Below are 16,017 nucleotides of genomic sequence, written 5' to 3' on the forward strand. Positions count from 1 at the left end.
CCGGCGGTGCCGCTCGCTCGCGCCTTCCGGTTCCGTGACCCGGCAGTGCAAGCGGAGGCCATGGCCGCCTGCTGAGGTGAGGTGAGCTGCGGAGCGGGGCCGGGGCCGGGGCCGCGGCCGCTCCTCTCCTTCCCTCAGCGCTCCGAGCGGCTCTCTCGCCCCGCAGGTTGGGCCGGGGCGGCTCCTCTCGGCCCCTCTCTGCCGGCAGGCCCCGGCTGTTATTTAAAGCGCCGGTTGAAGCCGTTCCCAGCCGTCTTCTCTGCCCCGGTGGGCTTCTCGGCGAAGAAGCTGCGGAGGGGGGAGCCCGGGCACCGCGAAGCCCCGAGGGGAGAGTGCTCGGAGCTGGGAAATCAGTCACTGGCTTTCTGTTTTTTGTAGTTGTATTTACTGGAAGTGGTTTTGCAGTAAACCTGTGTTATACTCGCTCTCTCTGTCTCTCTCCAGGCCGAGGACTGACTTTCGCTTGTGAGCTGTGTGCCGTGGTCACCAGTAAGGCCAAGCTGTACAGTTAAGGCCTGTGGTACCTTGTGTCTCATCAGGTGAAAATGAAGACCATTTTAATGGTCGCGGAGAAGCCTTCTCTGGCTCAGTCCATCGCCAAGATCCTCTCGAGGGGTAGGAAAGAAAGCATGTCTGTTCGGTCCTTCTGCTTGTTGTTCGGCCGGTGGCAGCACCGAAGTGCTCTGGAGTGCCCAGGCCAACTGAGGAGATCGGTGTTAGCTGCCTAGAGGCAAATCCTGTGATGGTGAAGGTTACCAGCCTTTGCTGTAGATGAAGTGAGGTTGAGAAACACCCTGGTCAGTTACTTGGTGATCTTGGGGCAGCTGCCATCTGGGAGTGGTGGCTTAGGACAGGTTGCGGTTCACAAATTGCTGGATGGCCCTTCATGTTCTGTTTATTTTTATGTGCTGGTGCCTATTTAGTTCAAGACTAAAGGAATCTGGTTTTGATATTTTATGTAACTATAGTGTGTGTTGGTACATATGGTTTCTGGAAAGCACCAATCGAGTAGCAAGTTGCTGTTACAAGATTTTTGAAGCTCTAGTAAATGTTTTAAAAATCATGTGGAAAATAGAATGAGTTGATTGTAACTGTACTGGTCTAGAAAACTAGCTGTATTTTTCATAAGGATTTCCTGGTGGGAGGGAAAAGATGGAGGAGATAATGGATAGTTTCAGTTGAAAACGAAATATGCTTTAAAAAGGTCTAAAGTGATAATTAACTGAAATAAAAACTGTATCAATGAGTAGAATTTTGTGATCAGGAAGACCCTAGCTATAAGATCTAAGAAAAGGGGGATGTCATTTCACACAAAATAACTTATTTCAATAGTTTTTTTTATCCTGTTGATATTTATGGTCTTATTTTCACAGGAAACATGTCCTCTCGCAAGGGACTGAATGGTGCATGCTCTGTGCATGAGTACACTGGATCGTTTATAGGACAGAGTGCCCATTTCAAGATGACATCTGTATGTGGTCATGTCATGACTTTGGATTTCATAGGTATTTGTCTGTTCATAAGATATTTTCACTGATATGGCTTGTAGAGCTGTCAGAGACTTCTAATAGGAAAATACTGATCGTGGAAATAATTCAGGAAGAATTTTCAGGAGACAAGCAGAGAGAAAAGGAGGATGAAAGGATCACTTGTGGTCAGCAGTTCTTGATTTTTGTTTCTAGTTCTCTGGCTGACTTCTTGCATGACCTTGGTCATGCCACTTATCTTTTCTGTGCCTGAATTATGTCCCTGGAAAATGAGGGGAGATGAGGCTCTATTTGCTTACATGGAAAAATGTTTTGGTGCTTCAGATGAAAGATGATTAAAGAACGTAGAGTCCAAAAGGATATTCTCTGAAGCATTGTAGTGTATTACTGCAAAAAAGAGGTCTAGTAAGGATTATGCACAAAGAATCCTGTCACTAACTTGCTTTGAAGTGTTGGACTAGTTGTTTGACTACTGTATTTCCTCTAATGATAATTATGAGTTTTATGAGGGCTGAATTTTGAGTTATTTACACAGTGCTTTAAAGAGGTACAGTTTCATGTAATTGCTAAGCAATATTACTAACGGTTACTTTAGAAAAATGGGAATGAACAAAGATAAACAGTAAAACAGACTGCAGTGTGCATGTTGTGTGTGCCCTGTGAAAACAAGGAAAAATGTCTCCCACCCCTTGGCCTGATCGATTGACTGTACAACAGAATAGTTCATGTTTTAATTTTAATTTTAATAGCTCATGTTAAAATTTCTGAACGGTGTGTAGTATTTCTTTCTTGTCCTTCCTATGTCATGCTTCAAAATGGTAGCTGCAATTCACATAAAAAGCTAAGGGGTGCCTTGATATATAGTAAAGCAAGATGTGTTAGGGTAGAAAATTTTCCAATACAAGTTTTGAAAGCCAAGTGTTCTGCAAAGTAATTTTGTTTGTTGTTTGTTTTTGTTTTTGTTTTTTGTTTTTTTTAAATATATATTTAGAGCTCTACTTAATACACTTTTGCTTTTCAGGAAAGTATAACAGCTGGGACAAAGTGGATCCAGCAGAACTTTTTAGCAAAGCTCCCACAGAAAAGAAAGAAGCTAATCCCAAACTGACCATGGTGAAGTTTTTACAGGTATTCTTTCTTATGAGTAGTATTTGAGAGATATCTTTTTGTTTTGGCATTCTTTTTCTTTATTTCATCTGGAGCATATTCTATCTTCAAGGATTCATTGTTCCTATTCTTCCTCTTCAGATATAAAGCAATGAGACCTATTTTTAACCTGCCAAGAAAAAAGAAGTGAAATTATTTTGTGGTTTTGGAAAGCAATAAAAATTACTAATAAGTTTGAAAGATCAGTGTAGGATTTTGCTATGAATTAGCCTTGCTTTTTTAAAAAAAAAAAAAAAAATCTTAGAAGTTAGCTAGCTTTATTTAAGAACCAGAAGTATAACCCTTTTCCAGCCCTTAGAGTGGCTCAATATATTGGGTTTGCGTGGCAAGGTTTTGGTAGCGGGGGGGGCTACAGGAGTGGCTTCTAGGAGAAGCTGCTAGAAGCTTCTGTGTCCAACAGAGGCCAATGCCAGCTGGCTCCAAGATGGACCTGCCGCTGGCCAAGGCCGAGCCCATCGGTGACAGTGGTAGCGCCTCCCGTGATAACGTATTTAAGAAGGGGAAAAAAAGTTGCTGCAGTACAGAAACTGCAGCCAGAGAGAGGAGTGAGAACATGTAAGAGAAACAATGCTGCAGACACCAAGGTCAGTGAAGAAGGAGGGGAGGAGGTGCTCCAGATGCCGGAGCAGAGATTCCTCTGCAGCCCGTGGTGAAGACCATGGTGAGGCAGATTGTCTGCCTGCAGCCCAGGGAGGTCCATGGTGGAGCAGATCTCCACCTGCAGCCCATGGAGGACCCCACACCAGAGCAGGTGGATACCCGAAGGAGGCTGTGACCCCGTGGGAAGCCCGTGCTGGAGCAGGCTCCTGGCAGGACTTGTGGACCCATGGACAGAGGAGCCCATGCTGGAGCAGGTTTTCTGGCAGGACTTGTGACCATGTGGGGGACCCATGCTGGAGCAGTCTGTTCCTGCAGGACTGCACCCTGTGGAAAGGACCCACGCTGGAGCAGCTTATGAAGAACTGCAGCCCCTGGGAAGGACCCACGTTGGAGAAGTTCATGGAGAACTGTCTCCTGTGGGAGGGACCCCACACTGGAGCAGGGGAAGAGTGTGAGGAAGTCCTGCCCCTGAAGAGGAAGGAGCAGTAGAGACAATGTGTGATGAACTGACAGTAACCCCTATAGCCCGTCCCCCTGCACTGCTGGAGCGGGGTAGTTGGAGAATTTGGGAGTGAAGCCGTGCCCAGGAAGAAGGGAGGGGTGGGGGGAAGGTGTTTTAAGATTTGGTTTTATTTCTCATTACCCTACTCTGGTTTGATTGGCAATAAATTAAGTGAATTTTCCCCAAGTTGAGTCTGTTTTGCCCGTGACGGTAATCGGTTGAGCAATCTCTCCGTGTCCTTATCTTGACCCACAAGCCTTTTGTTATATTTTTTCTCCCCTGTCCAGTTGAGGAGGGGGAATGGTAGAGTGGCCACGTGGTGCTTAGTTGCTGTCTGGGGTTAAACCACGGCAGTCATCTTCACTCTAGTATAAAAAATGGAGTCTGTCTTCACAACAGATATTTTTCTGTTGGAGGGTAATGCCAGAGGACTCTGTCCTTTAAAACATTTGTTACATGTCTTCCCTCTACTAAGGCAGACAGGCCATCTGAATGTAGTGTTTCTCACGCTGCACGTTGAATGTTTGATTTAGCAGGTCTGTTCGCCTGCTTCCCAAAAGTGGGCAGTGTTTGGCAATGCGCCGTACAATATGCTAGAGTTCTAGGGTCGAAAAGAAAAGAGTACATTCTTAAATAAGGATTTTCGTCCCTGCAGAAAACAGATTTTTGTCATGGTTAGATCTATTTTATTAATTTTTCTGGTTCTTACACTGTCTGAAATCTTTGCCTTGTTGAATTCACTCTTGCATTTGCCTTTGAGTTTTTTGACTGTCGATATCTTGCTTCTCAAAATTGGATCGTTGGATGCATGTTTTGCTTCTAACAATTTTTTAATTTTTATTTTATTTTTAAATTATGTGGAAATTAAGGCACAGAAAGGGGAAGTGAGTGTGCCCAAGGCTGCATACACAGACTTTGGCAGTTTCAGGAGACTTTCACTGCCATAGAGCTATGCTGATTTTTTTCAGGTCCTACAGAAAAGCATCTCGTAGGCAGACTTCTGGTCCCACGAAGCACAGCTTGATTCTCTCTTCAAACCACTGTTTAAGTACCTGCAGACTTCTTGTCACTTCTGCTATATTCTTCCAATCCTTTTTACACCAAGTAAATGATCTTTAGTACTTTAAAATAGAAACAAAAAGTATATGGTTATTGAGGAGGTAGGTCTTTTTTTGTGTTGCTAAAGAACTGTGCTAATTTTTCTCACAGGTAGAGGGAAGAGGCTGTGATTGTATTGTCTTGTGGTTGGATTGTGATAAGGAAGGAGAGAACATCTGTTTTGAAGTAAGGTTTCCATTTTTAAGACTTATAATACCATAATATATTTTTCTGTGATATACAATACTATCAGTGTATTGTTTTATGAATATACAGTAAAATTCAAACTAATTTGAGTAAAGTTTTAAAGGCATGGAGGTGGAAAAACTCATGTGCTTTTGAACTCTTACGATGTCAGTTAAAGCGTATAAATCAATTTCATAGGTGTTGTTTATCTGAGGTGAACAGTAAGGACTCTTAAATGTTAGAACATTCCAGTGCTTTGAGAATTGGTCTGTATTTCACAGCTGGAGTAGTTATTTTGCTGTTCTTGTAAAACTTCATCTCTGTTATCTCTTGTTCATTAAGCAATTAGACACTTTTGAGCAAGAGGCTGCTTTTAAGTGTAGGCTTACTGCGCAAAGATTTTTTTTTTTTTAACTTCTGATTCCCAGAAGTCTACATGAAGGGTATTTTTTGGTTTTTATTTAAAGCAGCACATTTTATCAAGTAATTAAGTTCTTTAATACCACTGTATCATAACGGCCCTGGCAATATGTAGAATAAACCCAGATAGAAACTGATACGTATTCACCAAAAGGTGCTGCAGCTGCACTGGTGAATGTCTTTGCACTTAGCTAAGAATAGTGCTTCACTTCCAGCAGTTGCTATTTAATAAATAAATCCTTCAGTTTTGCTAACAATACCCTTCTGAGTGGATATACAAATACTGCTCTTGCTTATCAGTTAGTGTATTGGCATGACATCTGCTGAATTAAGAAAGTAGCTATATATCAGCAAATAATTTGTGGAGAGTGGGGTTTTTTTCTTTAGAGAGAAAAACTGACTTAAGCCCTTACCTTTCAAATACTCTTAAAATATGCTTCTGATCTTCATTAGGTTCTTGATGCTGTTCTTCCTGTTATGAACAAACCTCGTAGCACCGAAAGGACAATTTATAGAGCTAAATTCAGTTCTATTACTGACACAGACATCTGCAATGCCATGAATCACTTGGGAGAACCCAATCGCAATGAAGCTCTTTCAGTGGATGCCCGCCAGGAGCTGGATCTTAGAATTGGCTGTGCGTTTACAAGGTGACAGCATAGATTACAGACAGTTCTATGAAAAGTTCAGGAATAGACCTCTGTCCACAAAATATGTCTTGGAACTCTAGTGCCTAATTCTGCTCAGCACCAAACTGCACAATTTTATGCACAGACAAATAAAAAGAAATAAAAAATTGTGTTATGGCTTTAACTGAGCTAGGTAAGGTACTATCAGCAGCTATGGTATGGTCTTATTTTATTATATTCTCCCACATTTCTTTGGGAATAAAAGGATTCAGCGAGGCAAAGTAATTATGACTTAATTAGCTGTAAGGTGATATTTCTCAGAAGGCTTTTTTCCTAATGCCTGAATGATTTAATAGATTACTCATATTTGTGTGTATAAGTTAACGAAAACTTCTGCTTTTCATGGGAATTAGGATATTAATGTACTTGTTCCTGTTTGGTTTTGTGGTTTTTTTTTTTCGCCCCTGTCTTAGGTTTCAGACTAAATATTTTCAGGGAAAATATGGGAATTTAGACAGCTCCCTCATCTCCTTTGGGCCATGTCAGACCCCAACACTTGGATTCTGTGTTGAAAGGCATGACAAAATCCAGTCATTTAAGCCTGAGACTTACTGGGTGTTGCAAGCTAAAGTAAGTTTTACAATACTTGTTTGTATATGAGGAACATATATTTTTACCAAAGAAATGCATTTATGTTTTCAATTTGTTCATTCATAAATTTGTAGCTGCTGACAAGAATTCACAATGCCTACAGTTTACTCATGTGTTCTCATTCAGTTCACTTGAGTATCACTACTCTCTCAAGAACAGATTCCAGGAAGTCAGTTTTGTATTAAAGTGGTTATTGTCTGCTGTTTATAAGAATTCTTCAGTGCTAACCATCTAAGCTTAGACTCAGCCAAAAATACTACTTAAAATGGTTTTCTTTTGTTCCCTGGGGTCCTTGGACTGACTGTGTTGTTAATTTGAACCCAGGAATTAATTAGGCTGCCAACAAACATTGGCATTGCTGAGTATTGGAATTTTAAAGCAAATAAAATGCTCATTGTGTTAATTGGCAATTGAGTCCTTGGAGTACTTTGGCAGCTTATAGCAGTTTTGTAGCCTTGCTGCTGTCCAAGCTCTGAGAGCAAACCAACATGGTTTTACTGCTTGTGATCACAAGGATTTTTTAAACAAATAAGGGATAGATGGTAAAAAGTTGCCATTTTTAGATTTTAAAATAATTTTAAAAAGATGAAGTTGGTGTCTACTGTAATCTCTTTCCTGATGTGTCTCGCGTATCATGCTAGGAAATATTTGGTGCTGTTTTCAGAGAGTTCTGTGCTCTCTTGTATTGGTTGCTTCATATTTATTTTTGTACGTGGGACTTTAAACATGACCTAGTTACAGTTTAATACAAATGATTGATTTTGCTAAATCAAAATGGTAAACTTTGAATTTCTGCCCATTTCAGCCTTTACTGTTCCCAGTACTAAAAACAAGAATAGTATATCAGTTAACTGAAGGAATAATTCCACTCATTCCCCCCACCCCAAAACTCAAAGTACTCCATCTTTCTTGAAAGCCCCTGTGAAAAAGAGTACAACTGCACGTTTGAAGCACTTGTGTCCTAGTACAGGTATTGTTAGGATTTGTTTGCTGGATTGTTGTTGGAAATGTGCATTCTCACACTTGTAGTAATAGAGTTGATGGGAATTAAATGTTTTTTTTCTTTTGGTCCAATAGGTGAACCCTGAAAAAGAAAGTTCTCTCACTTTGGATTGGGATAGAGTGAGGGTGTTTGATCGTGAGATTGCTCAAATGTTCCTGAATATAACAAAGATAGCAAAAGAAGCAAAGGTAAGAATATTTACTAAGTGTCAGTAGAGCCATATTTCATACAAAGGAAATACCATTTAATATTTCATTTGCTGCGTATTGGGTTTTTTTTGTTGTTTTTGTTAAAGAAGAGTGTAGAATATCTGTATCTTGGTTTTTACTCCATTCAACTTTGTGTAAATGGGAATAAAAGGCAAGAGGTTTTTTTATTGTGGTTCATGTTATGCTAGTGTGGTCATGTCAGCAGAAGCCCCTTCTTAATATTGACTTTGGAAATGATCATCACTCATGATAGGAATTCTTCATTACTAAACCTGCTAAGAAATACTGTTCAGATCTCTCCAAGCAGACCTCTTATTTCCCATGTGACATTGTATAAATCAGAGTGTAATTACTTATATGGCAGTATTGCTGCAGTTAAATTTTTAATCGTGTATGGTACAGACTTTATAGCCAATTAACTTCTAATTCTGCTCTTTTCAATACTTGTTTGACAGTATGTTTGGATTTAAGTGCTTATAGCCATCAAGGTTCGAAGACTGCGTGAAGCTTTTAAAAATCTGGATCCTTATAGTTAGGACCATTACTTGGAATAAGCACTAAATCCTTGTAGCGCTGAAAGTATGTGCTGCTGAGGTAAATGGGAAGTAAAGATAGCAGTAAGCTACCTTGCTGCATTCCCAGTTATAGGCCTGATCTAGTCCATAGCACAAAGGCACCTTAGAACTGTAACTTTAGAATTTGGCAAAATTATCTCCGGTCAGATTTTCTAAAGTAAAAACATATTGGTGGTTACTGTTTTAAGAAAACAAAACAGATATGACAAGAATAGATAATGGTAGGTATGCCACATGTCTATTTTTTATTTTATGATTGAAATTATACATCTACCAATTACCAAACTTCAAAACTTTTACTGGGAAAATGCTATTTTCTAGGTAGAATCTGTGAGTAAAAAAGAGAAGGTGAAGCAGAGACCACTGGCTCTGAACACGGTAGAAATGCTACGAGTGGCCAGTGCTGCTTTAGGTATGTGTAAAAGTTCAGATTTCCACACTGTTTTAAAGCAAAATATTTTGGCTTCTCAGCCAAATGAAATAATCAAGGACGTATCAAATATAGTTTGATACCCTCCTCTCCCTATAACACTTCATTCTGGGGGAAGGATCAAGTTTAAAAATCTTGTCAAAAGTGAAATGTTGGGTAAGATCAAGGTGACAGAAGTCTTATGGAAAGGACAAACCATGATTTATTTAAATGCTTGGATAAGGTATACTTTCAGATGCAGCAAACAAATCACAATTGGAAGTGATTTTTTTTTTTCTCCTGTCCTGTCTTAGGAATGGGTCCACAACATGCCATGCAAATAGCAGAGCGTCTTTATACTCAGGGTTATATTAGCTACCCTCGAACAGAAACTACTCATTACCCAGAAAACTTTGACTTGAAAGGGTGTTTGAGACAACAAGCCAATAATCCTTACTGGGCAGAAACTGTGAGTACATGAAGTAAAACTTTGTACTAACAGATCATTCTCTAGTCTGTGTTTTAGGATGTATCTTTCTTGGTATATTATGACCTATAGGTCTTCAGAAACAATAAATATCTGTAATTGCTGTTATTTATGGATGTTGTATTGTTATGAATTTGATCTGAAACGTTTCTTAACCTGCTAAGAGAGACCTGTTATCCACTTCAGTCAGCCTGTATTTTCTCTCTTCCTTCACCCAGGTAAAAGCATTGCTATCAGAAGGCATTAATCGTCCAAGGAAAGGCCATGATGCAGGAGACCATCCTCCCATCACCCCAATGAGAGCTGCAACAGAAGCGGAATTAGGTATAGGCAAATTGGGTAGCATTGGAACACTATGTGGGGAAATTAGTTCATTGAGGTATAGGAGCTAGTTTGAAAATCCCTGAGTTTCAACAGAAAATACAATTACTTGAATGGCAGGAAGTGAAGAGAGAGCAGACTTTTATCCTAACTTCTAGTGACAGTGAAGTTCAGAGCTGGTCTGCTCTCCAGTAGTTGATCCTAGGGACCATGGTACTGCTAAGAGAAATAGCCATCTTAACAACTTAATGTCTGCTTTCTCTAGGAGGAATTTGCTCCAGAGTAGTGAAACTTTATGCATTTTTGTGCTTGTAAGTCAAACTTCAGCTGCATTTTAATTTAGTCTCTATGGTTTGTGGGTTTTATGTTAAAATGTGACATTTGATTTTCTGTACACTGTAATCCCTCAAACGAGGATTTTAAGGTTATAAGAAATTGTAGTGAATGTTTTGTTTATTAGGAATAGCTGAGATTGTTGTAGAAAAGAGGTAACCTCTGACTTTCATGAATTGGTGAAATAATCTCTGATAGAAAAATAAATGCTTTAAATTTTTGAGTGATTGTATAGGGTACTGAGTGGCCATTTAAGATTTTTTTCTTTATATACACAGCAAGATGAAATATGCAAAGCACGGGATTAAGAATTAGAAGCTGATCATAGCAGTGTAACCTTTTGACTATTCCATCTATCTGTAGATTGTGAATAAGGAAACTTTGCTTTGAAAATTAACCTATATTAGTGCTAATAAATAGTATTTTAAACCGATCTCTTGCAGGACTTCAACCTGCCCAGTGTGGCAGTTGCCACTAGAATCCCATTTTAGGATTTAGATTAGGGTGTGGTCTCCAGTGGCACTAAGCAGTAGATGATTTTATTTTTCTTCATATGTCTTTTCCTTTTTGCTTAAAAAAAATGTCTTTTCTAGTTTACCCTCTCATTCAAACACATTGCAAAACCGGGAGATGGGCTGGCTAAGATAGCGGTCCTTCTCCAAGAGCATCTGCACGCAGCTCATGTCTGTATGACATGGCGTTTCTATAGGCAGGAAGTTTTAAAGGGGAAACTGGGTGGACTTTTGAATGATACTTTCTTTTATGTACCAGTTTTTCCTGTGATACCTATGGAAATCTGGTGCCTTTTAGTGCAGATTTTATGTAGAGCTGCAGGACTTGAGTTATGTCGGTAAGATGTTGTTTATCCTCAGGTGGAGATGGATGGCGACTATATGAGTATATAACTAGGCATTTCATTGCCACTGTCGGTGCTGATTGCAAGTACCTACAAACCACCATTTCTTTCAGTATTGGCCCTGAACGTTTTACCTGTATTGGAAAAGTGGTAACTTCACCAGGTAAGACTCATCAGAGAGTAAGTAGTTAGCTACAAATTTTTTCTTTTCCTCATTAATACATTGGATGGATATAAAAGTGAAGCTTTGGGGACAAGTACAATTTTGAAGACATTTTTTGAGCTATCAAGACCAGAGACCATATCTTTGTCTTCATTTCCATACTTCAGTTACAATAGAAAATTTTCATGTAGTAGTCTCAAAGATTTAATACTGCATTTTCCAGTGTGAAGACCTGTCCTTTTACAGACAGCAAATGCCTTTTGGGGGGGTAAATTACACAGAGGCAGATTTTTTTTTCTTGGGCCTCTGTAAAAAGAATGTAGCACCACCACTGAGATTTTTATGGTAAGCGGGCCCAATAGTCCTTATTATATTAATATGAGTTACTATTTGTATTTCCTTTTTAAGAAACTCTTCCCATCCATTCTGGCGCTGTGCTTTCATTCAAGGAAAGTGTTTACTTTTTTTGTACATCAACCTGACTCAAGTCACACACAAAATAGATCTGATGCAGTGTCGTGACAGTGTCTTGTGATACTGTATTTCAACAGTATTTCTAGCCTTAGTTATTTTCTGCAAGGTGTGGCAGACAGCCTTTTAACTTTGATCTGTATAACATGGTCCATGTTAAAATTAGAAACATACACCTTGGCCTTCTGAAAGCTGTGAAGATAAGCTTTCTTTATTTTTGTTTGTTTCTTTACCTCCAGGGTTCACAGAAATTATGCCATGGCACAGCATCCCATTAGAAGAGAGTCTTCCCCACTGTGAGAAAGGAGATCTTTTTCCAATTGGTGAAATAAAATTGCTGGAAAAGCAAACCAGTCCTCCTGATTACCTGACAGAAGCAGAACTTATCACTCTGATGGAAAAGCATGGCATCGGTAGGAACTTGCTTAACTTGCATTATCCTGTAATACATCACCAGGAGTGCAAAGAGTCTGAATCGCTCCTCTGAACTATCTCTGTCGGTAATGACCTTTCAGTATTCATTTGAATAGGTACAGTAATAATCTCTTTTTCCCTTCAAACCACAATGCCTGTAGCTCCTCCTAGCAGATGGTAGATTGTCTCTTCCCCCACATTCCTTTCCCTTTCTTATCCTTATGCCTAGTTTCTGGCCAAAGCAGTACCCTTTCATAACACATCCTTGTCACTTCCCTGTCAGAAAGAGCTGATGTTGCGTGGAAGCATGTACCTCCCCATTCTTAGGAATGATTTTTTGTCTTTACAGCTTGCTTCAGCTTTGCTGGCTTCAATAGTCCTTATATATCTTATTATACAATTTACTACAATATTACTTTTTTTTTTCAGTCTGACTTGTTTCCTTCGATGCATTTTCGTAAATTTGTCCAGTCAAAACAAACATAGTCTCTTACTCCACTGTGTTTTTCCAGAATAAGTGATTGTGAGAATAGATGTCTTCCCGATAGTAATTCCTTGGAAGAGATGAAAGGATTAAGGTTAAACCATATGTTTCAGACTTCTCAGAATTGCAAAGAAACATAACTTCCTCTCTAGTAACTCTTATCCACTGGAAGCTGGGTAACAGTAAAAAGGTATCTGAATTTTAAGCAGTCTCAGGAGCCTTATAATTTGATATAAAACCAGAGAAGTCAGAAGTGAGTAATTCGATGAAAACTTTTTTGTTCAGGATGGATATATTGTTTTCCTTTGTGTGGCAGGAACTGATGCAAGTATTCCAGTCCACATTAACAACATTTGCCAGCGAAACTATGTCACAGTGGAGAGTGGTCGGAGACTAAAGCCTACAAACCTTGGCATTGTTCTGGTTCATGGTTATTACAAAATAGGTCAGTTAAATGCTCTTCCCTTTCCATCCTCCTCCCTTCTTTTCCCTGCACTATGTCAAGGGCTGTTGTCACTGTATAAGTAGCATTTCTATCTCAACTGATGCATCAAGGAAAGTATTACTAATTCCAAGGACTATGATAATTAAAACTTGTTTGTTTATTTTGATGTCAGTTTATGTACGGATGGATTCCTACCCCCATTTTTTGATCTTTCATTGCTGCTTCTCTGTTGCTGCTGTCTCTGGTTTTCTGTTAGATGCAGAGTTGGTTCTTCCTACGATCCGCAGTGCTGTAGAGAAGCAACTCAACTTAATAGCTCTGGGTAAAGCAAATTATCATCAGGTCCTGGAGCACACCCTTGACATTTTCAAAAGGAAATTTCACTATTTTGTGGATTCTATTGCAGGTAAAACTTTCCCTACAATTACTTAATTGTTGCAAAGATGCTAGTAGAAAATACTTGTATATTAGGTTCCTTTCAGAGGTTTAGGCTTACTGAAAAGTTGTGCCAGGACTGGAAGTTTCCAGTCAAAATAAGTCGCTCTCCAAAAGAAAATGAACTGAATCATGGCTCCAAAACTCTACTTCACATTCATTTTGTGACAGTGTAGTGGTAAGTTTTCAAAAACTTCAGACTAGCTGAAGGTACTTAACCTTGTGTGTTTGTGCATGCTCAGTGCAAAACACTGTGTATTTAAAAAGTCTTCATAAACAAGGAAGAGCATTGTGAATAAAATATTTTAATTCTCACTTCTTCACCAGTCTTGTAGATGATTTTGTGCAAGGTTTCCTTTTAAGAACTAGAATTCTAACATAAATGTGATTATCTCTTTCGCAGGTATGGATGAACTGATGGAGGTGTCTTTTTCACCCTTAGCTGCCACAGGTAAACCTCTTTCCCGCTGTGGTAAATGCCATCGTTTCATGAAGTATATTCAGGTAAGTTCACCTCATGCTTGGAATTTAAATTTCACTTGCTGAGGGGCATTGAGCTAGAAACCCCTTTTCCATTATTGAATTTGGATTCAAATGTGGTTGTCAGGAGTGCTTTTCTAAAACAAAAAGACTGATGGAGTTTTTCCAGAGGGAGCAAACTAGAGAGCAGCCCCAGTTGGATTTACTGCAAGTTTTGAACTCTATTTACAGTTGTTCAGGAGATTTGTATTCTGTTTCCAGGCCAAACCAAGTCGTCTGCACTGCTCTCACTGTGATGACACCTACAGTCTCCCACAGAATGGTACCATTAAACTCTACAAAGAGTTGCGTTGTCCCCTAGATGACTTTGAGCTGGTGCTGTGGTCGTCTGGATCCAGAGGAAAGAGCTACCCACTCTGTCCATACTGCTACAACCATCCTCCCTTCAGGGACATGAAAAAAGGTAGGAATTCTGTAAACATGCAGGATCAGCCTCACTTGAAATAAATTAGGTGCAGTCTATACAGTGTGCTTTTTAGTAGTTTTTAATCAGTGTTGCTTAGTATAAAGTGCTGTTCAAATTACATTAGATACCTAAAATTCACATCAAACTCACTGACCAAAATTTATTAGTTAACTCATTTCTGAATACCTTTTTTTCTTTATAAAAGAAGTAAGAAACTAATTTACATGCATACACAGTATGTGACCTTTGTAACACTCAGTATGCAGTGAAAGACACTGAGGTTGTGGCACCTTGCACATTGGAGTATTCTTGGAATGGATAGGTCTATAGATTAAGACCAGGTCTTGAGAGTGTTTTGATACTGAGATGGCGTGTCAAAAGCTGTTGAAGGATATAAGAAGGAGTAAAAGTTGCAGTTAGTTTAGTAACTGTGAGAACAAAAGTTACTTAAAGTAGTGCTTTGGAGTTCTGACTATCAGGAGCTTTTTGGCATCTTTTTATTGCCACCTTTTAATTAAAAATGTCTTGTACTACAGTGTATAGTGCAAGTATAAAATAGTTAGTTAGGAGCCATACATTTAATTGAAGACATAGTTAGTTTTCATCACTAATGTGTCCAAACTGCCTGTACTGTACAGTGGCAGTATCTGGCAATTCTGAAAGCCATTACAGAAAAATTTTTGAGCAAGGGATTATTCTGAATCTGTGAAAAGGCAAGTTGCAATTTAGGGAGTGGTTCCATTCTTTCGTGATTTAGAAAACCTATAATATACTAAGCTGTCTTTGACTTCTGTGTCTCACTTCATCCAAACTGGGTAGAGCGGGTAGTGATATAAAGGGTTCCTTGTGGTATGGTTTTACTCTTCTTCCACCAGGAATGGGCTGTAATGAATGCACCCACCCCACGTGCCAGCATTCGCTTAGCATGCTTGGAATTGGGCAGTGTGTTGAGTGTGAGAATGGGGTTCTGGTGCTAGACTCGACGTCGGGTCCCAAGTGGAAGATGGCCTGCAACAAATGCAATGTGATTGTGCACTTCTTTGAGAATGCCCACAAAGTCCGAGTGTCACCGGAGACCTGTGACTTGTGTGATGCAGCCCTTGTGGACGTAGATTTTAACAAAGCCAAATCTCCTCTACCTGGTGATGAGACCCAGCATTCAGGCTGCATATTCTGTGACCCTGTGTTTCAAGATCTCGTGGAGCTGAAACACGCAGCCATGAGGCACCCCATGCACCGTGGGGGACAAGGAAAAAGGCAAGGTCGAGGAAGAGGTAAAGGCCGGAGGCCTGGAGGAAGACTCAATCCAAAGAAACCCAAGGACAAAATGGCAGCTCTGGCTGCTTACTTTGTATAATGGCTACACAACAGAAAAATAAACTTCTTATAAAAATTTGTTTCCCTTTAAGTTCATTTTTAAGTATTTTTTATCTTTACTGCTTTCCTGTTCTTAGAAAAGTGAAACACCTTAGATTGTTGTATGCCTTGATTTAAGCACAAAACAAATTCTTCTGGATGATCAGTTAGTAACTGAGTAAGCGTTTAAGCTTTTAATTGGAATTCATTGGTCCAAGTAGAGCTCAAAAACAGTAGGGAGACTCAAGAAGTCTACCTAGACTGTTACCTGTGGCAGATAGAAAGGAAATGAAATTTCCCTGTTCTGCGATTTCTGGGGCCTTTGTCAGCAATACAAGTGCCAGGAATGTAAGAGCTGATTAAGATCAGT

The 16,017-nt window shown here is 39.6% G+C and overlaps 1 protein-coding gene across 6 annotated transcripts; it reads left to right on the forward strand.

Annotated features, from left to right (window-relative positions):
- On the forward strand, window positions 1-15,704 carry TOP3B (topoisomerase (DNA) III beta). Of its 6 annotated transcripts, none has more exons than XM_010581629.1 (18): window positions 1-76; window positions 445-615; window positions 1,374-1,505; window positions 2,509-2,615; window positions 4,966-5,040; window positions 5,914-6,110; window positions 6,563-6,719; window positions 7,818-7,931; window positions 8,849-8,939; window positions 9,251-9,405; window positions 9,642-9,747; window positions 10,950-11,096; window positions 11,807-11,980; window positions 12,782-12,910; window positions 13,167-13,316; window positions 13,749-13,849; window positions 14,087-14,288; window positions 15,167-15,704. In XM_010581629.1, the coding sequence occupies exons 2-18, from the start codon at window positions 546-548 to the stop codon at window positions 15,646-15,648; spliced, it is 2,589 nt and encodes an 862-aa protein (XP_010579931.1). In that variant the 5' UTR covers window positions 1-76; window positions 445-545; the 3' UTR covers window positions 15,649-15,704. The 6 variants fall into 6 exon arrangements, with proteins under 6 accessions (XP_010579931.1, XP_010579932.1, XP_010579934.1 ...); XM_010581630.1 differs by having other exon boundaries at window positions 445-539; XM_010581632.1 differs by lacking the exon at window positions 1-76 and having other exon boundaries at window positions 553-776.
- The last annotated feature ends 313 nt before the right edge of the window (window positions 15,705-16,017 follow it).

This window comes from Haliaeetus leucocephalus, unplaced genomic scaffold (genome assembly GCF_000737465.1).
Source record: "Haliaeetus leucocephalus isolate CR32 unplaced genomic scaffold, Haliaeetus_leucocephalus-4.0 Scaffold802, whole genome shotgun sequence".
NCBI lineage: Eukaryota > Metazoa > Chordata > Aves > Accipitriformes > Accipitridae > Haliaeetus > Haliaeetus leucocephalus.